This window comes from Ovis aries, chromosome 4 (genome assembly GCF_016772045.2).
Source record: "Ovis aries strain OAR_USU_Benz2616 breed Rambouillet chromosome 4, ARS-UI_Ramb_v3.0, whole genome shotgun sequence".
NCBI classification, from domain to species: domain Eukaryota; kingdom Metazoa; phylum Chordata; class Mammalia; order Artiodactyla; family Bovidae; genus Ovis; species Ovis aries.
Window position 1 is genome coordinate 119,078,102 of NC_056057.1, and position 27,348 is coordinate 119,105,449.

General features: G+C 60.5%; 1 protein-coding gene and 2 long non-coding RNA genes across 3 annotated transcripts in view; 2 read left to right on the forward strand and 1 right to left on the reverse strand.

The window, feature by feature from the left end:
* Positions 1-261: 261 nt before the first annotated feature.
* Positions 262-9,767, reverse strand: SHH (sonic hedgehog signaling molecule). Its single transcript, XM_027969062.3, has 3 exons — positions 9,144-9,767; positions 3,734-3,995; positions 262-1,106 (listed from the first exon to the last, which is right to left on the reverse strand). The coding sequence occupies exons 1-3, from the start codon at positions 9,450-9,452 to the stop codon at positions 283-285; spliced, it is 1,395 nt and encodes a 464-aa protein (XP_027824863.1). The 5' UTR covers positions 9,453-9,767; the 3' UTR covers positions 262-282.
* LOC121819479 (uncharacterized) overlaps positions 5,194-27,348 on the forward strand; it is a 37,660-nt gene continuing 15,505 nt past the window's right edge. Inside the window, exon 1 of the long non-coding RNA XR_006059744.2 lies at positions 5,194-5,306. This is a non-coding gene — a long non-coding RNA (uncharacterized LOC121819479). The remainder of the gene's footprint in view (positions 5,307-27,348) is intronic.
* LOC121819478 (uncharacterized) lies at positions 7,419-9,884 on the forward strand. Its single transcript, XR_006059743.2, has 2 exons — positions 7,419-8,442; positions 8,991-9,884. It is a non-coding gene; the product is annotated as an uncharacterized LOC121819478 (long non-coding RNA).

Consider the following 27,348-nt stretch of genomic DNA (forward strand, 5'->3'; position numbering starts at 1 on the left):
AATAGCCAGGAGAGGTGAAAAAAAAAATAACCAAAATTAAAACAAGAATCAAAAAATTCAAAAAAATATATATATATAAACTAAAGACGACGACAGAATTTCTCGGGGTCTTTGATTCCTTATAGTCTACTTTGGACGGTCCTACTTTATTCTTATCCTTACTCTTATTATAATTAAAGTCTCATTGCGTGCGCCGTTTCCGTGTGTCCTTTGCGGCGTCCGCCCCCCCCCCGCCCCGCCCGCCCCGCCCCCCTCCGGTGCCCTCCCCGGCCCCCGGGGCCTTCAGCTGGACTTGACCGCCATGCCCAGCGGGTGCAAGGCCTCGCTGTCCAACAGCCAGGTGCCTATTTGGTAGAGCAGCTCCGAGTACCAGTGGATGCCCGCGGCGCCCGGCGCGTCCGCCGCCCCCGGCGCCCCCGGCGCGGGCGCGGGGACGCGGCCGCCGCCCCCGCTGTCGCCGGCTCCACCGCGGTCCGTGCGCCCGGGCGCCAGCGCGGCCAGGAGCGCGTGCGCGAGGCGGTAGGGCGCGAAGGCCCCGTGCGCCCAGCTGTGCTCCTCGATGACCGCGTAGCACGAGGCCAGCACCCGGTTGATGAGGATGGTCCCGTGCGCCGTGAGCGGCGCGTAGGCGCCCGCCGTCTCCTCGCGCAGCGTCACGCTGTGCACCGCGGCGGGCAGCAGCCGCCGGGCCCCGCCGCGCTCGGCCACCACGTACACGTGCTGGCCCGGCCGCACGCGGCTGGCGAAGAGCGCCCGGCGCCCCGGCGCGCCCCCGCCCGCCGCGGCCGCCGCCGCGGCCGCCGCCGCCCCCTCGGGCGCCCCCGCGGCCGAGCCGTTGTGCGGCGCCACGAAGAGCAGGTGCGCGGCGGTGAGCAGCAGGCGCTCGCGAGGCTCCCGCGTCTCGATGGCGTAGAAGACCTTCTTGGCGCCGCGGTCGCGGTCCAGGAAGGTGAGGAAGTCGCTGTAGAGCAGCCGGCCCTCGTCGTCGGCCGCCAGCACGCGGTCCCCGGGCCGCAGGTCCTTCACCAGCTTGGTTCCGCCCTGCTCCAGGTGCACCGTGGCCGAGCCCGGGAAGCAGCCGCCCGACTTGGCCGCCACCGAGTTCTCTGCGGGGAGGGAGAGGCGAGACAAGGGGAGACGGGGAGTGGCGGTGAGTCCCGAGAAGGAGGCGCCGGCGGAAAGGGCGGGGGGCGCACGCTTGGCGTGCCGCGCGCCCAGGCCAGGGATGCCCGTGGCTCCGGGGCGCGGGGCAGACAGTCCGGCTGGGCGCGCGCAGACCTCCCTCCCCCATCCCCGCCCCGAAGGCCGATTTCAGATGCAGACGCATTCCCTAACGACTCTCTTAGGGCTGGACCGGCGGTGCCAAAGGTCGGCTGGCGTCTCCGGCGGGAGGCCAGTTCCCCTCCTTCCCTTCCGCCTCCCTCACCCCCACCGCCGGCTTCGCACACACCCAACCTCGCCGCGAATTCACAGGGTATTTGCTCTCCACTTGGAGTCCTCAGGAAGCCTCCTCGAGCTTACCCGCGCGCCGGGGCGCACCCTCCTTTCCTCCCGCCTCGGCGGGAGGCGCGGCTCCCCTGCCTTCGTGCGCTCCGCACCCAGGCCGCGCGGCTGGCACCCTGGGCCTCCCACCCCCAGCGCCCAGCGGGGTTGGAGTCGGGGGGCTTGGGGGTCGGCCGGCGGGTGTGTGTGTGGCGGGGGTGGGGGAAGTGCGGTGAAAAATAGCTATAGTAGTTGTAGCAACTGGACAAACATTCCAGAGCTTTGCCTGAGGTGTGAAAACCCGGGGCTGTGTGGATTTTCTAATTAAAATCCAATAAAGGGCTCGCCATTGTCATTGTGATTTCTGCACCAAACAGGAGGCGCTCTTGGAAGAGGGGACCCTTCCATCTCGCCCCCCGTCCCCCTCCACTTTCTCCGCTCGGGCCGCCCCCTCCCTGTTTGCTCAGGTGCAACGCCCCTCCCCCCGCCCCTCAGCGATTCACACGCGGGCCCTCCAGAGGCCCGGGCCTCACAGGCACTATTTGCACAGCCAGGCCTCTCTTGCAAGCACTCAAGATGTGTATTTGAATTTTAAATGGCGGGGCCTGCTCCGCGCTCGGGAAGCCCCGGGTTCTCAAGGCCCCTTGACTACCGGGTTTCTCCGGCCTCCGTCGCTCTCTGAGGCTCACTGTCCCCGGGACAATAATCCCGGGGAGTCGGGCGGCGCGCGGGGGGCTGGGGAGGAGGGGCAGGACGGCCCCCCGTCTTCTTTGCATTCCAATCTCCGGGATCAGGCTTTTGGCAAATAGAGATCGCCAGAAAGAATCTTCCTGCTGGAATTACTGAGGGTATTTAATCTTCTCATCGTTTTCTCGGGCATGAAGTGCAGGGGCCGGCCTTTGGGGGCCCGCCGCAGCCTCCCGCAATGCGTCCGGGACTCAGGCGAGCCCGAGTCGTCGAGTCGCACGACCCTGCCTGACACGCACCGCCCCGCGCCCGGCCCGCGTGCGCGGAATGCCAATGAGCGGCTCTGCTGCGCGCCAGGCCCCGCGCCCCCGCCGGGGTCCCGGGCCGGACGACTGTTGCTCATTTGCGCGGAGACCTCGAGGGACCACCCTCCACCCACCCCAGCCCCGACAGGGGGGCACCCCGCGGACGGGGCGGCCGGGAGGGGACCGCGCGCCGCGCCTCCGTTTGGGAGCCCCGCGCAGGGCCGGGGATGGGGGGCGCGCCTCCGCGCCCTCCAGCGGCTGAGACCCTTTTTCGGGCTATAAGCCCAGACCTTCTGCCCACCGTCCACACCTTGTGTGCCAAGAAGCCATTATTTTCCTTTCCTCCAAAGTGTGTCGACACTTCTCAACTGTTTTTCCTCCTAACATGTGCTAATAAATCACAGGTTAGGAGACAACAGGCAAGCCCAGTGGTGGGGGAGACGCAGCTCCTCCGACACCCTCTGTGGACTGCTCTGCTGAAGGCGCAGCTTCTGCAGGGGGGTGGCGGGACCGCCCGGCCGAGTCGGGGCCTGCGCCCGCGCGCACACCTGACTCCCGGAGCTGTTCCTCGCCCGCAACAGCGAGTGGCGTTGCAGGCCCAGGGAAGCGGCCTCGCGGCGCAGGGCGGCCCGGTTGCTTACCGGGGAGGACGGGCGCTCCGGGCTGGCGCCCTCCAGATGTTGGAAGCCGTAACTACTGGCTTTGTGGCCGGCCGCCGGGCCTCGTCCCCCGGGCCCGGTGAGCCCGGTTAGCCTAGGCTCCAGCGGGGCGGGGAGGGGCCGGGGTTTCCACCCGGGGCGGCTCCTCCCGCGCAGGGGGGCGGGGGCCGAGTGGGGAGTGGTTCCTTCTTAAGCCCTCCGGAGACAAAGGCTCTGGGCCAGAGCTGGCTGTCTGGGCTGGGCTGCCCTCTCTCACCAGGAAAGTCCCCCCACCCCGCCCCGCCACCCCCAATCTTTCCTCCCTGTCTCCTGCCGCCTGTGCTGGGAGCTCCGGAAACCAGGCTGGAGGAAGGCTCGGGAAGCCAGATGCCCTCTGCATCTGGACTCCGAGGACGTGGGCCTCTGCAGCCTCCAAGGTGGGCATGGAGAAGGGCCTCAGAGAGCACGGCCGCCCCCCGCAAACAGCAGTCAGCCCCCAGGGCCCTCCCTGCCCGACCCCTACCCATCTTCCTCCGGCCCTGGAGTCAGCCTGTGGGGTGCAGAGCTGGAGGTGGGCAGGAGGGGGGCGTGCTGCCGGCAGCGGCGGGCCCGGCCCCTCACCTGCTTTCACTGAGCAGTGGATGTGTGCCTTGGACTCGTAGTAGACCCAGTCGAAGCCGGCCTCCACGGCCAGGCGTGCCAGCATGCCGTACTTGCTGCGGTCGCGGTCCGAGGTGGTGATGTCCACAGCGCGGCCCTCGTAGTGCAGCGACTCCTCCGAGTGGTGGCCGTCCTCGTCCCAGCCCTCGGTCACCCGCAGCTTCACGCCCGGCCACTGGTTCATCACGGAGATGGCTAAGGCGTTCAGCTTGTCCTTGCACCTCTGTGAGGAGAAGGGGACACCCCAGGAGACCTTAGCATCTGGGCCTGCCAGCCACCCCCACTGCGGGCCACCCTATGCCTCCCCACCCTATGCCACCTCCGCCCTTGTGGGCTCTTCAGCCCAGCCCCACAAGATGCAGACTGTGCAGAGAAGGAAAGAGACAAGGCCTGGACCCGGCGAGGGCACTTTGGTGGGAGGGGTCCTGGCATTTGGGTGATGAGTCAGTTCCCTCGCAGACGACCTGGGGACTTTCTCTGCATCTGAAACAGCAGAGGCCTGATCGTGGCCCCAGAAGCAGATGAAATTTCTCTGCAACAAGTCAACTGTGCGTTTCTGGACGATGGCCAAGGGCCCGCACCCTCGGCCAGGGTGCCCTCCAGCCCTGCCCTCTCCTGCTTAGCCCCATCGCCCAGCACCTGTGCAAGGCTCCGCCCCTCTCCCTGGACAAACCCCTCATCTGGAGGCCACAGAGAGGCCCGGGGCACAACTGTGCCGCAAAAAGAAAAATACACTGCTTCTCAAAGAATTAAAAGCCTTGCCTTATCTCTGTGCCCTCCCGCCTGCCCTGTGCCTATCTGAGGCGAGGCTTAAGCCAAAGGTAGAGAGGCAGGTGGGACGCTGATAGCGACTCGAGGGGCGGGGGTGCTGGGAGTGAAAGGCAACCAGGTGAGTTATAATTTTCTATAAGGCCAGGGCCGGATGGCAAACATTCTTTATCTGGACAGCCGCATTCCTTTTCCCCGTGGAACTCTTTTTTTTCCCAGCTTTTCTGCGGTCTGATTGTGACTCTTGTTTTCCTTAACCTGTTCCCTTCCCCCCTCTTGTTTTCTTGGCCGGCTCAGAATGGTGTCCTGCAAGTTTGAAGAGCAAACTTAAGAGCTGGAGGAGGCGTGGGGAGGGGTGGGGAGGGGTGGGGAGGGAGGGGTGAGGTGCAATGGGGTGGAGTAGGGGATGGGGGAGGGGAGGGTGAACCGGAGAGGCCCGGGGCGTGAGGGGGGCCCTCTGAGCCCTTGCCTTGAGCAGCCTCCTTCTGGAAACCGTCCTTGGGGTCCCCCCTCCCGCTTCCTTGTGGGGTAAAGAAACAGTGAATAGGCAGGAGTCGACCAGGGCAAAGTTGTGGGAGTTCCCGCAGGATTCTTGGGTCCCATTCAGATAAGGATTCTAGAGAACCTTGGATCACGTGTCCGTTGCTGTGGACAGTAACACCCTGGACTGTCGCACCGCGGCTGGAGGGTGCAGGACTGCAAAATGGGGGAGTGGTGACCAAGTCAGGATGGGGGTGTCCCCCAAAGAGGCAGACTCGAGGGGGAGGTAGGTGACAACTCCAAGCTGACTTCTGCAGAGGGCGGGGGTGACCCCCAGCGGGGACCCTGGTTACCGAGATGACACGACGCCCCCCGCCGGGACCCTGATTATGGCTGGGGTTGGGGGGGGGGCTCGTCCTACGGAGTTGGGGGGGGATGCCGAGGGCTCTGGCAAGGGCTGCTGCCGCATTTTAAGGGGACGTGACCGATTGCGCAGCAGGAAAAGTCTTGTGTATCTGGCAGCAATGAGTACCAGTCTATGGTTGTGGGGTTAAACGTACAACAGATGTGAGTGTGTGTGTTGGGGGGGGGGCGGTGATGCGGGCAGAGCACTAGGGGGCGGCTCTGGTAACAGGTCAGCGCTTGCGGGTTTCTGGGCCCTCCGACAGTTTTCTTTAAAAAAAAAAAAACTCGGAAGGACAGAGTTTGAGTGAGGTCATCTCGAGGACTGAATGCGTTTTACATGAAAATCAATCAGTAAACCAGGGGCAGTTTTGAGCCGGGATGTGGAACGCGCTGCGCAGGCGCACACCACGACGCGCACACGCAGACACTCGCCTCCCGAACCCCCATGGCACCCCGGCTCCCTGCTTTCGGGGGGCAGGCGGAGCTTTTTGATGGCTTCCTCGGGGGCCGCTGGCAAGGGGGAGGGCGGGCTGGGGAGCACTTGTACCAGCCCCCCGCCTTCTGAGCTGCGCAACCCGGGCAGGCGATGGAGAAGCCGGGCGAGGAGCCCCGGGGCCGCGCCAAGGCAGGCCCGAGTCGGCGCCCCGCGCCCCACGCGCGCTCCCCCCGCTCGGCCGGGCGCCGGAGGCGGGGGGCCTCGGCCCCGCGACTGCAGGACGCTCCGCGCCCCGGCCGGGCGGGGTCGTCGCAGGCAGAGCCGGGAAGGCTGGGCCGGTGATCAATTCACTGGGTCGTGTGCCGCGAATCAAGCCCGCCTCTGTGCAGCCACCGTGAAGCCCGGCGGGGCCGGCGGGCCCGGCTTTGTGTCGGCGGAAGGCCGAGCTGTTCCCCACGCCTGGGCTCCCGCCGCCTCCCCCGTCTGCGCAGCCGCTCCGCGCCCCGGGGAGCCGAGCGGGGGCTGTCGCCGCCGACGGGCTTCCCCGGCGCGGGGGAGGGGTGCCCCAGCTTCACAAGGGTCCCCCCCCCAAGTCCCGCACGCGCCTCTCTCCACGCCTCCGCCCCCACTGCAGAAAACCAGGCCCCTCCCGTGGAACCCACCGCGGAGCGCCGCTCCCCGGGGGCCGCCACGCACCCCCCGGAAACCTGGCGGTCTCCACCGCCGCTCCCGGCCGGCCCCCGGCGGCCCCCTGCCCCCTCGGAGCCCCCGGCACCCACGGCCGGCCTGCGGGGAGAGCGCGTCGGTCTGCGCTCCCCCTCCCCGCCCCGAGTTAATATTAACAGGAGCGCCTGCGTTCCTGAACTGCTCTCAAAGTTCCACTGGGGACGATCTCGCCATGGTTGAGGGACTTGGGCGGCAGTCCCATTAGAGAGACAGGGACGCACAGAGACGGGGGAGGAGGGACACGCACCTGAGAACAGTCTGGGCGGCTATCTTAAGTGGGGGGCCCGCGGGGCGCAGGTGCCCGCTCCCCGCCTTCGCCGGCCCTGCCCTCCCCGCCCAGGTCTCCCGCCTTCCGCGCTTTAACTCTTAGGATGGGGACGCGGGAAGGACGCGGTGGCGGAGATCAAGGGGGCACCTCTCAGGCCGCCCCCCGGCCAGCCTCCCCATTTTCAGGGGGCGTTGGGGGGGTCCCGGCTACGATCCTGGCCCGCCCTGCCCCACCCCGCCCCCTCGCCGGCTGCCCCTCCCCCCTCCTTTTGTGTTGGGAACGGGAATAGCCACTGCCCAAGGAAAAAAAGTATTTGTTTTCGTTTCGTTCGTCTGAGGGAAGTTGACAGAAGGTCAGAAGTTCAAATGCTGCCGGAGCGCACGGCGGCCGGAGCGGCCCGGCGTCGGGCCGCGCGGCCGTGGGTCCCGGCGGGGGCGGCGAGGGGCCCGGCGGGGGCTCGGCCGGGCGCCCTGCCCCGGGAGGCGCCCCCGCCCGGGAACCGGCCTGCCCGCTCCCGCCCGGTGCCGCCCCCGCCAGCCTGGCCGTCGGAGCGCCGCCGGGAGCCCTTGGCCGAGCCCGCGCTCGGGCGCGTGGAGGGGCCGGCGGGAGGCCGCGGTCCAGCCCCGCGCGCACTGAAACCCGAGCCGCGGGATCGATAACCCGGGAGTAAGTGGAGCAGGGATGCGTCTGCCCGGGTGCGCGGCTCCGCGCGCTCTGCCCGGGTGGCGGGGCGATGAGGCCCGCGGCCCCTGCAGGGTGCGGGCCAGGGACCTCGCTCCCTCCCGCGCCGGCCCCGCGCGGAGCGCGGCGCACGCCGAGCCCTCTGTTTCGGGGACCTTCGGCGCCCCCCGCCCCCGCCGCTTTCTCCGGGCTCTCGCCCCTCTCCCCCGGCTCCGAGGGGTCCTGGGAAGGCCCCTTCCGTCCCGCGGGGGTCGAGCGTGGGCCGGGGGTAGGAGCCCCGCACGCGCCGGGCCCCCCGCGGCCTGCGCAGAGTTAACTGCGGCTCTCGCCGCTCCCGGCACCGGTGCGCGCGTCCGCACTCGCGGGCCAGATTTAAGGTGGTCGGGAGCAGATGCCAGCAAGTCGGGGAGAAGGACCTTCTCCCCCGCTCCCTCGCCGCCCTCTGCCCGTCAGCGGAAGCCCGCTTCCCCGCCGGGTCCTCGCCCTGCTCGGCTCCGCCGCAAGGCCGGGCAGTGGGCCGGGGAGCGCCGCGGCCCCAGAGGTGGCTCCCGGGTCGCTCCCGCCCCCAGCCTCCCCCGCACCAGCGCCCCGCCAGCGCCGCTCCGTCAGCGGCGGTGCGCTCCTGGCCCTAAAGGTAGGACTCGAATATTTTAATAGGGCAATAAAAAGGATGTTGACCTATATTCCTCAGGAAATCCATTTCTAGCTTCAGTCCTACGTGCGTGGAGTTGGCGGAAAGTCTCCCACTGGCGGGGAGATGGGCAGTCAGGAGTCTTCAGCGGAGGTAGGGAGGGCGAGAGGAATGCGTGTTTCGCTTTGGTTCGTCTCTCTAGCCCCCTCCCGCTGATACCGAGTCTCTCCTAATTCCTAGGCAAGCAGGTTGAAAACTAGCGTGATGCAATGCCAGTAAGTTCTAAGTCCCTCCCCTCAAGTACCGCGGGCTCGGGAGAATCAGAGGGCATCCTTAAAGAAATATCGATACATTCACACTCGGATGGGCACAACCGCCCGCGCCCGAGTGGCGGTGGAAGCTCTGTGATCCGGGCAGGGGCCAGCCCGGCTGCCTCTGGAACCCCCACCCTTTGTCAGCACTGCCTGTGGAGGGGCTACGGTGGGGTGGGGGCGACAGAGCGAGGGGAGCGGTGGGAAAAGCGGAGCAGCGAGGAGAAAGGAGAGGGAAAGCGCAGAGGCTGCACCTGCCCGCTGACCCCGACACCCCTTGACGCTGCCTCCTTGCCTCCTCCCTCGGTGCCCACTCCCAACTTGGGAAGGGCAGATGACCCCAAAGGGAAGGTCTCCCCAAGTTTCCAGCCAGAGCCAGGCAGGATGGAAAGGCCGTCCCAGCAGGATGCATGCGGTCAGGGGCTCCCGTGGACCGCATGTCCCGGCGTCCTTACCCCCCGCCCCCACCCGCAACTTGTCCATCTGGACCCTTCACCTCCATTCCCCTCCAGGAAGAGGAAGGCACCCGGAGGCCCGGCAGGTGGGTGGGGAAGGAGCGGGCAAAATCGCCTTTCTACCTGCCTGAAGAGCAAACAGACCGAACTGCATGGTTACACATAACCCCTTGAAAGCCACACAGTCCACGCCCCGCGCTGGGTTTCTACCTGAGTCATCAGCCGGTCCGCTCCAGTGTTTTCTTCATCCTTAAATATGATGTCGGGGTTGTAATTGGGGGTGAGTTCCTTAAATCGCTCTGAGTTTCTGGTGATCTTCCCCTCGTATCTTCCACTGGCCCCTAGCGTCTTCTCCGCCACGTTGGGGATAAACTGCTTGTAGGCTAAAGGGGTCAGCTTTTTGGGGTTCCGCCTCTTGCCAAATCCCCTGCCGGGTCCGCACGCCAGCCCCGAGCACATCAACAGCGAGGAGACCAGCAGCACCAGCAGACATCTCGCCAGCAGCAGCATCTCGCCCATGGAGCCCGGGGACCTGGCGGCCGGCGGCGCAGGTCCGAGTGCGCGAGGGTGCGGGTGTGCGAGTGTGCGCGCTCTGTCTCCCTCGCTCCGGCTGGCTGCTGGCGCCCGCGCGCCCTGCCTCGCTCTTTCTTTTCCTATATAACCTTGCCCGCCGCCGCCGCTGCGGGGGACTCGCCACCGATCCGCACCCAGACGGGGGCTGGGACGGCAGGCTGCTGGCCGCTGATAACGGAACGCATCGGAGTTGGGGCTCAAGACAGCCGGCAGAAGACAAAAAGAGTCTGATTTTAAATGGTAGCAAGCCTGAGAGCTTGTGCGAGAGGCTGTCTTCAGTACTATATTATAGCTGGCAGGGCGGATCTGATTGGCCGAAGCCGCACAAGCTTGTCTTCTGATGTTTAACCCTAAAAAAGACTCATTTTTCCCCCCTCTGTTGCCGCTGTGGCTTTATTTTTACCTGAAGGCTTCTAGTTAAGAGAGGAAAACATCTTCACCGAGACAAAGGTGAGAGGGAGGGAGGAAGCAGGCGGATGAGGATAACCTCAGTTACCCCTGCCCTGCACACACCTCCCATTCCCCCTTCCCTTCCTCCAGAATGGTAGATGCTTCAGTTAAAACCAACTTAAGTTTTTAAAGGACATCTAGACTCAGCGTCCCCCACCCCCAAGCTTCCATCACCAAACAAATAGTCTCTCAAATGTTTGTTGGGCAGAGCTGCCCAGGTCCTATTTAAATGTTTTCTCAGGGACTTTGTCATGCAGGCCAGGTCTCCCTGCAGTTGAAAGACAGGGGTGGGGGGGGGGGGCTCTGCTCCTCCTGAAGGTTCCAGTCACTACAGCTGGTCGGGACACACCTCGTGGTGCTGTTTGAGGAGCTTCTGACACCTTAGAACAACTTGAACCTGCTGCTCTTTATTGTGCTTTGGTTAATGCATTATTTTTAACGCCCCGAGAGTAGAATGGAGATGAGCTCAGGTGCAGAGTGAGCTGAGGGGATGGGCCAGCTGGCTGGGCCAGAGTGGGTCTGGGGGGCTGCACCCCAGCTCAGAGCAGGGGACGGTGCTGGTGCCTGTGTGGTGGGCGGAGGCCCACTGTGCTGGGGACGGGGTGGGGGCAGCGGTGAGTGGGCAAGGCTGTGCACACACCACCCCCACGACTGCATCGATCGGAGCAAAGTGCAGGCCAGGGATGAGGTGAATGTGGAATTCAGGCTCCTTGCACATCACACCGAGCCGGCTTTCCCTGGAGCTGGGCAAGCTGGTCCTCGTGCCCTGGGGGCTGCAGCCTGGGGTGGGGCAGGGCGATGGGGGCACACTGTCCTGGTCAGAGAGGGGCGTCCAGGAGTCGCTCAGCGCTCAGGGCCAGCAAAGCTGGAGCTCTCAGGTCCTGCATTTAAGGAACAAACTCAGTCTTGTTTCAACCAGAAAAAGAAAAGCACAGATTCTGCACCCCCCTCGCCTTTTGCAGAATATGCCCTCCTTCTGGGCCCTGCCCTATTGCTCAGACACAGTAATTGCTCCGAGTGGGGTGGGGGGCGGGGCTCTCCACGTGGAGGGGCCTGAGCAAGGCCTGGGGCTCACTCTGCAGTTAAGAGCTGTCGCTGGGCCCCAGCCACGGTCCGGGTGAGCTCCACGCAGACACGCTTTGCTGGGGGTGGCGTGGAAGGGGGGCATCGTCAGAGTCTGCAGTATGGGCCTCACACACACCCAGCATCACCGAGGCTCTGCCGTCCAGGAGCCCCTCCCCCCTCCATGCTGGTCTATGATTCGTGAGGCATCAACCCAACTTCCTCAGGGTCTCCCAGTGGGACAGAAGCAGAAGGGTCACACTGGCCTGGACCGCGGAGGTCTGCTCGGGGCGGTGGCCTTGCGCAGCTCAGTGTGGTCGTGACACGGCTGGAGGTGGGGGCTTGTCCTCAAGCCCCTGGGCCCTGGGGACACTCCAGCCTCCTGACCACCCTCCCCTAGACACTGAGTGGCGTCTCCCTCCCCTCCCCTTTTCCTCTCCTAGAAAGGCAAAAGGGCTGCAGCCCTGGGTCTCAGACCCCGCAGCCAGCCGGAAATCCAGGACCCATGTAGCCACCACGAGAGCAGGGGTGCTCCCCCAGAATCCCGCCAGGACCCCAGACCGGCCAGGCACCAGAGCGAGGCTGGCACTTGGGGAACCAAAGCCCGAGTTCCTCAGCTGCAGAGGGCTTGGAGACCTGGGGCCTCGGGGAGCGGGCACTTGGCCCCTCACTCCCAGGAGGTGGGAGGTCCCTTCCTTCTGCCCCAGCGGTAGGGGTCGGGGGTTGGGCTGAGGCCGTCCGTGCCTGCCAGCCCTGGACACCCTGAGAGCCTGCCAGGGCTGCCTGCCCAGAGACTGGCAGAGCCTCAGGAATGAAAAAGCGATAGGCTGTCCACCCACCACTGATGCTTGAATTCCAAGGACCTGCTCCCTGTCTTTGGGGCAGGGGTTGGGGGAATCAAGACAAACCAACTGCAGTTTGCATCTCTCGCCCTAGAAATGAGGGCATCTGCCCCAGACGCTGAGGTCTCGCCCTCCCCCCACGTCCCCTTCCTTTCATCCCACCCCTCCCCACCTCCCAGACACCAGACATGGTTGTCTTCCACCTCCAGACGCCAGATGGCTCCCTCTCTTTGCCTTTACCCCTCCAGACGGTCCGGGCCCCTCCCCTTGCGGGTCCGAGGTTCCAAGCCCCAGCCTCTGCCCGCGCTGACCCGGCCTCCCAGGTAACCCTGAGGGTCCCTTGCTGATCAGTCTGGGCCCTGCCCGCCTTTCCCGCGGTCATCTCCTTCCTCCCTCCGCCCCGCCCGCCTCCCCGCAGGCTCCCATCCTCCCATCCCTCGCCAGCATCCTTGCTGAGGACAGGTGGCTGCTCGGTTCCTGCCCCCGCTCCCAGGAGGCGCCTCCTGGCCGGGCCCCCGCCGCCCCGCCGGCCCCAGCCGCTAGATGGCCCCGTCAGTCTGCCTACAGGCTCCGCTCTGCCCGTGTGGGAGCCGCGTGCCGCCCGGGTCGGGAGGCCCCCGCAAGCGGGGCTAGACGGCGTGGGCCGCTATCCGCGGCCCGTCTTTAGTTTACAGGATCGCCCCTTCCCTTTTCCGGTTTGCCTGGCCTCCGCATGACAGCAGCCCTGACCGCACCTCTGCAGGGACCTGGACCCTCCCTCCTCAGAGCACCCCCACTCTGACTTCTTTTACGATGTACTCTACTCAGTCTCCCGTCCAATCATCCAGTTTCAACTGCTTTTGCATTTTTGTTCCGGTTTTGGCAAATCGACTCCACAGTTCCAGCTCTCCTAGGGATTGCCGGCCAAGCCCCGCTCAGGATGCTGGAGGGATGCACCCTTCGCCACTGCAGGCCTCACCCCTGTGTTCCCTGCCTGACAGCCCTGGACTTGGGCCAAGCATCCCCGGCCTCCTGGGGTGTCCAGGGAGGGCCCTGCTGGCCCCAGTGGGAGCCTCCCTGACCTCTGCTCCAGGTCAACAGCAGCTGCTGCCCGCCCTTCACCCGTATCCCCATCATGCTGTGGCTGAGAGGTGGGCAGGGCTCAGAGGAACTGGGGAGGAGGCCCCCAGCCCTGGCACACTGGCATGAAGGGCCAGCAGGGCGATGCTGTCTGCACGGGCTGGGCCTGCACGGCCGTGTCTCTCCACGTTCAGAGCTGAGAGAGGGCCCTGCCCGGGGATGGGCACAGGCCTAGGGGGCGGACCCAGGGTTTTCCAGGCCTCAGTCGGTCTCTGAAGCAGGAGCAGATACCTCCAATACCTGGGGGAGGAGTCCGGGAGGGCCGTGCATCTCTCCAGGGGACCGGATGAGCCCAGAACCAGAGCTGACTGGTCAGCGGGTCCTGGAGCGGGGTTTGGAATGGCCCGGGCCAGACTCAGCCCTGCCTCTGGGGGTGGGCTCCCTGGATGAGGGCACCCGTCCAGGGAGTGGAGACTCGGGGCCACGTCCGGCTGCACCTGCCATCTCCCGACTGGGGGCAGGGGGCTCTGGCCACCCCCGCGGGCACTGCTGCCCTGGAGAAGGATGGCTGTGACCCTTCTTGGCAGCCAGCAGGGTGCTTGCGGCATCTGGGCAACTTCTGCCCAAAGGTTTTCTTTTAGATGGAAAGTGATGCAGTGCTGACATGCAGGAACACTGAGGCCGTCACCCTCTCCCAGAGCGGAGGAAGCTCGGAGACCTGGGGGTGGGCTGGGCTGGGCTGGGCTGGGCTGGGGGCATGGCGTTTGGTGGCAGCTTTGCCGCTCCAGGTCTGTCCTCCCCCGCCCTCTCCCTCTTGACCGGTCACCGGACCGCTTGTGACCCACAGCGAATGGTGGTCTTCAAGCCTGCGATTTGGTGTTGGCCTCGGCCAGCAGATGGTCTAGGGTGGAGCCTGGGAGCCAGCCCACTCCGCTACTCTGAGCCCCCTATCCCTGCTGGCCCCCTAGGTGTGCAGATTTGACACCTTGGCCCCCCCCACACGCCCCCCCCCCCTGCAGGGAGGCACCGGTTTGGGTGGCTTGGGCTGACCTCCCAGGAGCCTTCTGGCTCTGCCAGGCACCAGTCCCATGTGGAGTTGGGGTGGCGGCCCTCAGGGTCCCGCTTGGCCAGCCACTCCTCCTGGATTCCCAGCTCCACCCCCCAAACAAAGAGTATGCGCTTCCTTTGCTGCCTCCTCCTTTTCTACAGACACTTTCTGATGTGGCGCACTTTTAAAGTCTTTATGGAATCTGTTGCAATATTGTTTGTCTTCTGTTTTGTTCTTTGGCCCCGAGGTATGTGGATATTGGCTCCCTGACTGGGGATTGAACTTGTACCACCTGAATTGGAAGGGGAAGTCTTAACCCCTGGACCGCCGAGGACGTCCTGCCTCATCTCTCTTCAGGCGCCCAGGCAAAACCCAGAAACACAGAGGAATCGGGAGGAGGGGGCTGGGAGGAGGCAGCCGGAGTGGCCGGAGGTGGGAGATGGAGCGGAAGGGGAAGCTGAGCCCCGAACACACACTCCTGGGCTTCGCGCCATTAGCACAGGTCCCTGGAAGCTTAGCGGCTCACCTACCCCAGCGCTTGGGGGGCAGGGTTAATAAGAATGCCTGGGAGGGTTGCCAGCGCCTCTGGCAGGGGGGTGAGGAGTTTCCGGGGGAGACTGAGGCTGCACTCCAGGGGGAGGCCCTGTAGGGGGAGGTCCAGAGGGGAGGCACGCTGGGGATGCAGGAGGTACGTTCCCTGGGGGCCCATGGCCCCTTGCCTGATGGGGGAATATGGCACACAGCCCTTGCTCACAGCGGTGCCCTCCTGTGTGTTTGCCCAGCATCTCACCCAGAGGGTGCCGCGTGGCGAGAAGTTAAATCTCACCTGTAGCTTTGGGTATTCATATTTGCTCATTCATTGTTTATGATACATTTTCATTGTGCTTGAATGGTATTCAGTTAATCAAGGCACAGGATCCTACCAAGCAGGCGCCATTTGCAGCTGGGTAAAATGAGACGCAGAGAGGGGAGACCTCTTGTCCAGGCACCTGTGGAAGATGAGGCAGAAGGGTGGCAGAGGGTGGCCTTGCCCTGGAGGCATGCTCACAGCCTCTGCTGGGCTGGGGCCAGCACGCATGAGCTGCAGGCAGCTCTGCCCAAGGCCGCTTGGCAGTGAGGTCAGCATGGACCAGACTGACCTCCATCTCCAAGCTGTGGGTTCTGCACTCCTGAGGCCCAGGAGAGACAGCCAGCAAGGCTGTGCTTCCTGGGTGACCATGAGCCTGGCCCCTGAGGTTTGGACAGAAACGGGGGTTTCAGGTTAGGTGTGCACAAGGACGCTGCTTCCATAAATCCTTGAATTATTGATCGCTCAGGTGACTGTGGAAAAGAACACAGAATGGCATGAAAGAAGCCTTTAAAAATAAGAGCGGTCTTCCCTGGCCAGCCTCTCCAAGAGATGTCTCTGCTTTAGAACCTGGGACCTTCACCTGGAGGGGCCAGCTGCTGGTTGGGAATGATAGAGACTTTCAGATGCAGGACTTCCCTTTCCTGCGGGTCCTCTGTTATGGTCACGCAGCGTTCTGTTTACCGTGTGACAACGTGTGCGTCTCCAGGGCCTTTGATCGGGCCCGTCAGAGCAGGGGCAGCACCCACGTTGCATGCTATCCATCTGCAGGGTGGAGAGAAGAGGTGATCCCTTCGCTGGGATGCTGAGCCTTTCCTTCCTCCTTGCCAGATCTCAGCGTTTGGTTATTCCAATTTAATTTTTCCAACAGATGATTGGCTTAAATCGGCTTATGGGATACGCAGATCCAGGCAGACGACGAGATTTCCCGGAGCTGAGTGAGCTGGGTCCTCCCGTGTCCCTGTCTCCGCAGGGGCAGGGTCGCATGAGGTCGGGCAGGACAGGCCGTCTGGAAGTCTCACCGACTGCCTTTCGCCTCTTGGTCCCTGAGAGTGTTTATTTTTGCACCATTCTGCCCTCCGTCTTGGTTGTCTTGTCGTGGGCTAGCTCCCTCGGGCTGCAGTGACCAAGTGCCACGAAAGGCTTAAGACAGAGGAGTACGTTATTTCACAGTCTGGAGGCCGGATGTCTGCAGGGCCGTGTTCCCCTGAGGTGCCAGGGAGGGGAGTCTCCCAGCCGTCCTCTCAGCCTCCGGCGTTGTATCTTATGGGTTGTTGACGCGTCACATCTGGCCAGCTCCTCCCCGCGTGTCTGTGTGTCTCTCAGAACGACACCCGTCTCTGGCTTAGGGCTCACCCCATGCCAGTGTGGCCTCATCTTCCCTAATCCCACCTGCGGAGAACCTAACTCCCACTAAGGCCCCATTTGCAGGTACTGGGCTGGTCTTGTTGTTCAGTCGCTCAGTCGTGTCTGACTCTCTGCGACCCCATGGACTGCAGCACGCCAGGCCTCCCTGTCCATCACCATCTCCTGGAGTTTACTCAGACTCATGTCCATGGAGTCGGTGATGCCATCCAGCCATCTCGTCCTCTGTCGTCCCTTCTCCTCTTGGACATGACTTTTGGCCCCTGCTGAGCCCACCAAAGATGGATTAAGTGTTTGCTCTTCAGCGAGAGGCCAGATTCTCTCCGCCCCTCAGGTGAGCTCCTGGTCAGGACCGCCCGGGACCCTGTTTCTTCCTGGAGTGAGAGGGACGGTCGGGACCCTGGAGCTGCGAGCTGTGCCACAGCTCGTTGTTGTCTCTTGTTTGTGGGGCGGAGGCTGTGTCGCAGACGGCGCTCTGCCTGTGTCTGGCGTATCGCACCGGCTCCTCGTGTGCGTGCACGTGTTTACAGATCTTGCTGGAGCCCCGGCAGCTGCTGTCACGGGTGAGAATCCATCCTGAGAGCTGGCACCCGATCTGGCCATCCCAGCCCCCCCAAAGAAAAGCTGCAGCCCACATGGTACTGGGGTCTTTAGTCACAAACATCTCTTTTGATTAACTTAGACGGGCTGATTGCAAGCTTCTTGCTCTTCCGCACTTCCGTCCGCCGCCCTTGGGTCTTGCATGCCATCCTTGCAGGACCCGAGGTTAGCCCGTGACTGGGCCTGGGAACATCTCCATCACTTGCCCTCTCTGCTCCACGTCCATCTTCGGGGCCAGCTGTGGCCTCTCGGCCTCCATGGAGTCTATCTCCCCGTATCCGCACCGTGACCTGTGGACCGCAGAGCTCGCCGCATCCCGCCCTCAGCGTTGAGCCGCTCTGTGTCACTGCTCACAGCAGCTTTGCCTTCAGGGGTGGTGGTTTGCCTTGCGTCACTGGGGAGCTATTTGTGTCCTCAACACGTTTGCTAATTTCCAGAAGAGCCTTCAGGGTGTGAGACTTATTCATCTCTGTTTAAGTCCAGTAGCTCCTGCTCAGAAGATGCTCAATAAATATTTGTCAATTGACAGATGTTTCTTATTAATTAGCCAGTTCGACTGGTGGCGTGCTGTGAGATGCACTCTGGTGGACACTGCTTAAAAAGTATCCCAAGAAGGCAAAGAGAGCAAAGAGCAACAGCGGAAATCTCCATGTCAGGTCAGAGTCTGGGTACTTCCTCCGTCTAGAGAGGACCCTGGGGGCCTCGGTCTTGCTTCGCTGTGATTGCAGAGGGGCTGTGGGGTGGTGCGTCTCCTCCTGTTCCCACACGTAGCTTCAGAGTGCAGCCCGAGTCAGGCCCGGTCTCTGCGGCCCGCAGGACTGAGCTGGGGCAGGATCTCCGTCTGTGATAGAGATGAACGCCTGGGTGGCAGGGCTCACTGGGCAGGTGACTGGTGCCTGGCAGTGCCTGGCCCGGCGTGGGCGATGAGCTGAACAAAAGCGGCTTCGTGTAGACTGGTAGACACGGCCACTCGATTCTCGTTGCGGGGACTGGGCGTCAAGCAGTGCCACCTTATTTCACCAGGGTGGGTCTACACCAGGCGGCTCCTTCCGTCTGATGAAAAGGACACTGGGCCCAGCTGAGAATTTAGAGCGTGTTCTTCCCTTGGCGGCTCCTTTTCCTCACCCTGCAGGTGTCCCTCAGTCTCAACACCACCTGGGCCCCCGGCTGCGTCCATGAAGGGTGTCTGGGAGGGGCCCAAAGGGGCCTCAGAGGGCCGTCCCAGGTGAGGACGTGTGAGCCCCACAGCGACGCTCTGAGGTCGGGGCGGACGCTAGACAGGACACCGGAGTGACTCGCGCAGCCTCTGGCTTGGCCCCGGCTTTTCTGCTCAGGCTTGGAGTGAGCTTGCGCCCGGTGGCCCCAGATGCCACCTTTTCCACCGTGAAGCTTGAGTGGCTGGCGGGCCTGGGGCCCCCTGAGCTCTGAATGGCTTCCTTTTCTATGTAGGGAGCTTTCCCTCGTTTTCTGCGCTGACTCCCGCCCGTGGGATCTGGGATGTCCCTACCAGCATCTTATCCACAGGGAAGGGAGACTCCCGACTGGCGTGTCCCCTTGAGCGCGCCACGCTTGTTTCCATGGAGGGGAAGGCAGGGACAGCCTGGGGGAGGTGGGCCAGGGGCGGGGCGTGGTGCGGAGAGGGTGGGATGCCAAGAGAAACCCGAAGGCTCCTCCAGGCCTTTTCAGCATGAGGACAGCTCACCCCAGAGTACACAAACCGACAGCTCTCCCTGTTTGAGCAGCGCCCAGACAAAGCCTGCCCTCTGGAGCCCTCCCTCGGGCCGGCCCCGTCCGCCATGGTAACCGCTGACTCCCCGGCCCTGGGAGCCGGCCAAGTATGTGCCCGACTGCCCTGGATTCCCTCCCTCCCTCCCTGTCAGCAGACGGCACTGGGTGTTGTGTGCGCGTCTTCTTTCTTGCTCTGATGTATTTATGCCCTAATTTTCTTGTGCTTTGTTTGGGGGAGGATGGATGGGGTGGGAGGCCGTGGAGTGGCCAGGGGAATCTTTTGTATCAGATTGGCCAGGAATGTGTGTCCCTTGGGTTCTTGAAAGGCCACCGCCAAGAAGCTGGGCAAGCCGGTGTTCTGCAGGACGCAGCTCTCGATGCGCTCGGAGGCGACGTGGCACTTCACGCCAGTGTGATCACGTGGCATCTTGATTCCGCTATTCAGGAAGAAGTAGGTAAAAAGGCCACGGACACCTTAGGCAACAGTTGTTCAAAGGAGGCAGTAAAACGTGTCATTAGGCAAATCCAATAAGGCGTGGCGGCGGCTTTCAGCCATCCAGCCACATATCACCTCTGTAATTCGCTCTGTGTTTCAATGAGGTCTGTCTTTTTATAATTTCCTGTTAAAATAAAAGCCACGGCAGAAGCACGATTCATTTTTAAACCTCTAACTGAGTGTTCGGACAGGCACAGCGCGGTTTCTTCCGGGTGAGGAGGATGGGCTCTTTCAAGGACAAGCCTGGAATTCTGTTAGCTCCAAGTTCACAGACCTGCGTCCAGAGGAATCCTTGAGTCTTAACGGTCTCTCTTCCCACTGAATGTCAGGTAGCTCCACCCCTTTAACAATTACACAGTTTCGCCCAAATCTGCTATAACAGGACAACTAATCTCTCTGTCACCTTTCTCTGCAGAAATGATCAATTCTAATCAGTGATTGCTTTTGGGCAATAGTTCAATTCTGCTGTCATCGTTTGGCTCATGGCATCATAGCATCATCTGAGTAGCTCTGAGGGCAAGAACGCATTTCACGACGACGGTGTTCAAGGCCAGACAGCATTTACTCCTGTGCGTAACTATTAGGTTGCTATGCGGTGCATGGGTCCACATTTTATTCTCCGCTTCCATTGGGCAGAGATGTGCATAGGAGTCTGTGTCTTCAGAATGTCAAACATCTGAGTCTCTGGGAGAGGTCATCTTTTCTTAGTTTTTGGAGAAAGATTTGGTGCCAGGTGAGCACAACCTGGGATTATTGAAGTGGATTTTCTGGGGAAGCTTTTATAAGATCTTAGATTCAGCATAGGAGGAGGGAATGGCGTTAAGTCAGAGGTGAACCAAGAATCCTATGCAAACAGTTTTCAAACCCCGACCCATATCCCTGTGGCTGAGTCATGCTGGAAGGGTGGAAGCCAGTGCCGGCAGGTTTGGCTGTGAGCAGCGACTTGAGGACCTCGGTCCCTGCCTCCGTGACCCACCCCCGGAACTTTTGTTTCCACATCCTCCCAGAGCTGGGCCCCATCCCTTCCCTGGTCTATGTAAGTCTTACTAATAAGTTTGGGCTGTTAGATCACTCAATTATGGGATTTTCTGTGGTCTAACTTGGGCTTCCCTGATAGCTCAGTTGGTAAAGTATCTGCCTGCAATGCAGGAGACCCTGGTTTGATTCCTAGATCAGGAAGATCCCCTGGAGAGGGGATAGGCTACCAACTTCAGTATTTTTGGGCTTCCCTGTGGTTCAGCTGGTAAAGAATCTGGCTGCAATGTGGGAGACCTGGGTTGGGAAGATTCCCCTGGAGAAGGGAAAGCCTATCCACTCAAGTATTCTGGCCTGGAGAATTCCATGGCCTGTATAGTCCATGAGGTCGCAAAGAGTTGGACACGACCCAGTCACTTTCACAACTCGGCTTTATGATTTCCCCAGCTGGAGGTTTAAATATCTAGTATGTCTTGCTTACTCAATAATATAGTCCTTGAGGAGTTGAGCATATCTGTTCCTGACTGTCCTCTTAGGTTGTTGGTGGGGGTGGGGCTTGTAGATGACTGATGCCTTCAGAGCAGAGTGAGCTTAAACTAGCTGTAACTGCCACCTACTCCTCAGGGACTTTAAAAATTGTGACCATTTTCTCGAGTCTTTTCTCTCTCTCTAGTATAGGTTTTGTAGGAGAGAAACACAGAATTTCCTCCTGGTGCAAAGTTTTCCAAGATATATGTTATAAAGAAATAAAAATCCTATTAAAATATTTATAAATCTAAACAACCCCAGAAGCCACACACACAATTAAGCCTTTCAACCTTCTATTCTGAAAGCCAGATAAATCATCATTCAGAGAGTGAAGATGAAAAATCAAAACACACACAGCGTGCTCAGACGGCTGCCATAAAAGAAGGCTCAGAATGTGGTCTAGAAAATTATCCTCGTTTCTGATCCACGCATGGTCCACAGACATCCCAGGAAATCTTTGAGTTTCTGACTCATCAAAAAAAAGAAAAAGCTTGTGTGATGTCATCTCTGGAGAGCATCACTGAAGTTTAAGGACTCTAGTAGGAAAATGGGAAATCTGATTCAACCCCTGACTTTATAGATAGGGAAACTGAGGTTTATCGAACTCAAGTGCCTTGCTCCTGTCAAAGGGTGGAGAGTTTACAAAGCAAGGGCTAGAGGAGGCCCTTCCCACCCTTAGATCAGGCTCTGCTTTCATGTTGGTCTCGTCCTAGAGATTCAGAGTCCAGCCTGTGAACCAGCCCTGGAGCCCAAGAACCACACGTCTTATTCTCCAGGTGCAGGAGACACTGGAAAAAGCTTGTTCACCGGTTCATCTCTTACCGTGTATCCACACTTCTGCTTAGCCATTCATTTCACTGACATGCACTTGACTCCTAGGAGGTGCTAACACGTGCTCGGAAGTCCTTCAGTACAAACTCGGGAACCGTCTGCTGGCCTCACCACGTTCAGTCCAGGGAAGAGATGTGATCGCGGAAACTGCTAAGGCAATAGGCTCCTCCCAGAGTCTAGGACAAGGGCTGCTACCCCCGGAAATGAAGCCCTGGGGTTTCACACCTGCTTCTGCCCCTGGAGTTGGCATTAATATCTCAGCCAGGGGCCGCCTGGTGGTGTCAGTTTGGAGACCACATCCGTCCATCTATGGCTGGACTGGGGGGGGGGTCTCCCTTTTCCCTGGGGGCAGTGGGGAGGGGGGAGATTCGGTTCCTGACACCAAATCTTGGCTAGAGTTTCTTTACTTCTCCAGATTGAGGGGTAGGGCTTCTGCAGCTGCCTCCCAGCTTCTTCCCTGCAGGAGACGCCCTCCCACGTGGCTCTCCTGTCACGGGGCCACTAAACCCAGCTCCCAGGGTCCACAGCGGGTCTGACGGCCCCCCTAGGGCTGTGGCAACGTCCGTTTCCAAGAGCAAGGATCTTGGCGTTTGCTCTGTAGCTGCTGGAAAATTCCTCTTTCCAGGTATGTTTCGGGACCTTGGAACCGGGATGTTGCTCAGCACGTGCGCGCTGCGCTTGTCGCAGATCCTGAGGCCCCAGCCTGGCTCAGTCCGAGGTGTTGGCACGACCCTGCCCACGTCCTCGCCTGGCAGCTCTGCGAGCGGCGGCGGCTCCGAGCAGCCCCCCTGCTCTCCTGGCTCGCCGCCCGCCCCTCCCCCGCGCCGGGCGCCGGCTGTGTGCAGGTGCGGGCTGTCTGGATCCGCAGCCTGCGCGGGCCGCTCGCGGTGGGTGGGGGGCGGGGAGCCCTCTGATTGACAGCCCCACCCGGTGGGCGTGAGGCGGAGGATGGCCCTCAGCTGGAGGGGCCTCGGTGATGAGGGTGGCGACCGCGCCTCCTCCGTTTGGTCTTCTCTGTCGAGGCTGTCTGGACTCACCTGGTGACCTCCGGCTGGTCGAGCGCGTGGCGGGTGCCTGGAAAGGGCTCACCTAGGCTGCCGGATGCCACGTCTCCTTCAGGATGCGAAGGGGTCCAGCCCGGGGCCCCGTCCGTCTGCTGCCTTCCTTTGAGGCAGTGGCCCCGGCAGGGCCGGAGCAGGGCGGAGAGGTGCGAGAGGGGGCCGGTCCACGGGCCCCCGCCTTCCCCGCCCCCCGACGACCGCCGAAGGGCATCGGCAGGTGGCTGCAGTCGGGGAGCCCCGGTGCCGGTCCGCGGTAGCCTCTGGCCTCCCTTCTGGGCGCTCATCACCGGGAAGGACCGATGACAGCGCGACGGGGAGAAACGCCCCCCGGGAGAGGGCCCGGCTCAGCCTGGCCCGCCCCGCCCCTCCGGCCGGGCGTGCGGAGGGGAGGGGAGGGCACCGCCGGCGGGAGGGAGGGAGGTCGACCGGCTGCGGATGAGGGTCCCGCCCAGTCCTCCGTGCGGGGCCAGGGTCGCTGTCCATGGTTCTGTCGTTCAGCGTTCTCCGCAGGCTCCCCCTGTGCCGCTGTGAATGCGCTTCTAGAGCAGGTTGGGTGGTGGGGGGAACTGAGGGGCCCGTGTTCATCACGTAAGGCCGGGGATTCCACGAGTGAGACGGAGCTCTGCAGTGAGGCCGAGGGGAGGGCCTGAGAAAGCAGGGGGCTCCAGAGAGCGGGCTTCTGAGCCGCATGACCCCGGGGCTGGGGCTCCGCTACTCCGGGACCCTGTTGGGGGGCCTCCTGCGGGCTCACGTGCACAGGAAACGGGGTCAGGGGCTCCCCGGGAGCCAGGAGCCGCGGGGAGGACGCCGTTTAAACAGGGCTGGATTGAACGTCTTCTTTTTCAAGTGCCTCTTGGGTTCCAGGCAGGAAGGGGCGGGGGAGGAGAGGAGGCTTGGCCCAGGCCCCCAGGCATTCCCTGGAAACTACGCTGAGCCCCTTTGGCTGCCGGCTTTGCCCTGAGTCTCCGCGAAAGCGGCACCCAGGTAGCAACGCCCTGTGTGCAGAGGCGAGGGCATACCGTGCTCCAGAGGACACGGGCCCCCAGCTTCTCAGAGCTCCTCAGAGCTCCTCCTGCGTCTGATGGAACCTTCCCAGCAACCTATGGGGTAGGCACTGACAGTCCCGGGGGCTTCCCTGGGGGCTCAGACGGTAAAGAATCCGCCTGCAATGCAGGAGACCTGGGTTCCATCCCTGAGTCGGGAAGACCCCCTGGAGAAGGGATTGGCAACCCACTTCCGTGTTCTTGCCTGGAGAATCCCATGGACAGAGGAGCCTGGCAGGCAGCATCCACGGGGTTGCAGAGAGCTGGACATGAACACACACACACACACACACACTAAAAGTCCCATTTTACAGAGGAGCAAACTCAGCCCTCGAAGATGGCACACCAGGTTGGGAGGTGTTTGTCTGTGGTGGGGGTGTCCTTCCAGGCATGGAGGAGGGTGCTGCTCTGCACGCTGGCGTGGTCCCTGGCCTTGCAACCCCTGAGCCTCCAAGAGACCTCACAGGGCCCAACCCCGCAGCCTGAAACCTCACAGACGCCCACTGTCAGGAAGACAGGACGGCTGTCAAAGCTCTCTTCACTCTTCCTCCCAGGAATTAGAAGGCCTCCAGGCCCCTCCCTGTAGCTCTCATAACCCATGACCACTGACACCAGGAGACAACTCAGCAAGGGCCTTTCACAAATGCACTAACTGTAGGGAGGACCCTTCAAACACACACCTAGATGGAACCCATCTTACACGGCTGCTGCTAAGTCTCTTCAGTCGTGTCCGACTCTGTGCGACCCCATAGACGGCAGCCCACCAGGCTCCCCTGTCCCTGGGATTCTCCAGGCAAGAACACTAAAAAGGACTCTGGATGCCCAGATAGATGTACTAGGTCCACACCCATCCCTTCCAGACCCTCATCTGCAGTCTTCATGCTCTTGAAAAATTTCTAACTTGGTTTTCTGGTTGTGAGCATCTGGCATTTTTAGAAATAAAACATCCAAGACAGAAGAGAGCTCCCTACAGGTCGGCATCACTAGAGCCCAGATAGCAGTGAAATGGGGGAAGAGACAGGAAAATGGACTGCCCTGGGCCAGGCTCAGGGGCTCCAGGAGCCAGTGGCTGGGTGCCTGGGGGAGCTGGCAGCCAGAAGCACTGGGCAGGGTTCAACTTCTGCAGAAAGCAGTAACTCAAGCTCATGGAACAGGTGGATTTTGTTCAGTTTGAAGGTTAATAAAGTGGAGAGATGCTGCAACACTTCTCCAGAGACATTCTGGTCCAACGTGAAGAGCAGGCTAACTGGGATGATAGTTAGCCCTGGATTCCTGGAAGGCTGCCCCCCCGGGAGGGTGGGCACTTGCATCTCAGCTGAGTGGTGACCCCCCACCCTTGGGAACTTTGCTGCCCTCAGGGGCCAGTGCGGACAGGTGGGGGGTTGACCTCCACTCTGGAGACAGTGGCACCCTGAGCCGAGCAGGAGCTTTGCTCTTGGGGGTTGGGACAGTGTGTTTGTTCCCTAGGACTGGTGGTGGTGGTGGTGGGGGGCTGTCCTCAAGCCTTTGGCAGGAGCTGACTGGAGATTTTCTCAGTCCAGGAGGCTGTTTTTAAAACTGCTTTGTTAAGCTTCCCTGGTGGCTCAAACGGTAAAGAATCTGCCTGCAGTGCAGGAGACCCGGGTTCAATCCCTGGGTTGGGAAGATCCCCTGGGGAAGGAAATGGCAACCTGCTCCAGTATCTCTGCCTGGAGAATTCCATGGACAGAGGAGCCTGAAGGGCTACAGGCCATGGGGTCACAAAGAGTCAGACACTACTGAGTGACTAAGTTTGACTTTGTAGAGATGGAATTCACAGACCCTACAATTTATCTGTTTAAAGTGCAATCCAGTGGTTCCTAGAATAATCACAGATGTGTGCAGCCATCGCCACCAGTTTAGAACATTTTCAAGACCTTCAGAGGCAGCCTTTAGCTACAGCTCTCCTGCCTCTTCATTGCCCGTCCCCTCAGCCCGGCCCAAGGCCGACCTGCTGTGCTCTATCGCGGTCCCAGTGCTGGACGTTCAGGGCAACAGGACACGTGGCCTTCTGTGACTGGCTTTTCCGCACAGTGTGACGTTTCCAAGGTTTATCCGTGTTGTAGCCTGTGTCCGTGCGTCATGCCTTTTATTAATAGTGGAAGTATATGTCCTTGTATGAAAAGGGCATGTTTGTTTATCCCTTCTTTCCTCTCCCCCTGCCCCAGATATGCAGGATCATGTTGTCAGCTGCAGCCACTGCGTTGTAGATGGTGTCCCCAGGGCTCATTTATTCTGTGGCTGCAAGCTTGCACCTTCTGCTCACTCCGTCCCCCTGCCCCGTCCCTGCCTCTGGTCACCACCAGCCTGTTCTCTGCGATCATGAGTTTGGAGTGTGTGTGTGTGTTTAGAGAAGGCTTATCAGAGGTCATACAGGGTTGGTCTTTCTCTGTCTGACTTATTTACCTTAGCAGGATGCCCTCCAGCTCCATCTGAGCTGTTGCAAATGGCGGGATTTCCTTCCTTTTTATGGCTGAATAGTCCACGACTGCTAAGTGTAATGTGAGACTATCGTGCGTGGGTGTATGCCACTTCTCTTTATCCACTGCTATGCCGGTGGACACTTGGGTCCTTTCCGTGTCTCTGCTACTACAAATAATGCTTCAACAAACATGGGGATTCAGATATCTTTTTACGATGCTGATTTTTCCTGAGATAAATACCCAGAAATAGAATTGCTTGGCCAGATGGCAGGTCTTTTTTTTTTTTGAGGAACCTCCATTCTGTTTTCTACGGAGGCTGTACCAACTTCCATTCCCCCCAACAGGGTACCAGGGCTCCCTTTCCTCCGCATCCTCTCCAGCGCTTGTGGTCTCTTGTCTTTGTGATGACAACCACCCTGACAGGCATGAGCTCATATCTCACCGTGGTTTTGATTTGCGTTTCCCTGGTGATCAGCGACGCTGAGCATCTTCTCATGTGCTTGTTGACCACCTGGGTGTCTTCTTTGGAAAAATGTCTATTCAGGTCCTCTGTCCATTTTTTAATCATATTATTATTTGGTATTAAGTTGTATGTGCTCTTTAAATATTTTGGATATCAACTCCTTCTCAGATAATGATTTGCGAATTTTTTTCTTATTCAGTGGTTTGCTTCTTCGTTTCGTTGTTGGTTTCCTTTGCTGCACAGATTTTTGCTTTGATGTAATCCCACTTGTTTATTTTTGCTTCTGTTGCCTTCGATTTTGGTGTCAAATCCAGAAAGTCATCGCCAAGACCCACGTCAGGGAGCCTGCCCTCTTGTTTACTTCTAGGAGTTTTATGGGTTTGGATCTTATAGTCAAGTCTTTAACCCATTTTGAGTTGATTTTTGTGAGTGGAGTAAGATAGTGGTTTCTTTCTCTCACATGTGGCTGGCCAGGCTTTCCAAATCCATTTATTGAAGAGGCTATCCTTTGACCATTGAATACTCTTCATGCCCTTGTCGAATATTCCTTGACTGTGCGTGCAGGGACTTATTTCTAGGCTGTATATTATGTTCTGTTCATCTATGTGTCTATTTTTATGCCAGTATCATACTGTTTTGATAACCACAGCTTTGAAGTACAGTTTGAAATCAGGAAATGTGATGCCTCTTTGCTCATTTTCAGTGTTGTTTTAGCTATTTGGGATCTTCTGTGGTTTCCTACAAATTTTAGAATTGTTTTTTCTACTTTTGTGAAAAATGCCGTTAGAATTTTGATAGGGGCTGCGTTGCACCTATGGATGGCTTTGGGCAGTGTAGACAGTTTAGTAGCATTAGCTCCTCCAATCCATGAACACAGGATACTGTTCCATTTACTTGTGCCATCTCCAGTTTCTTTCATCAATCTCATGCAGATTTCAATGTACAGGCCTTTCACCTCCTTGGTTAAATTTCTTCCTAGATATTTTATTCTTTTTATGAAACT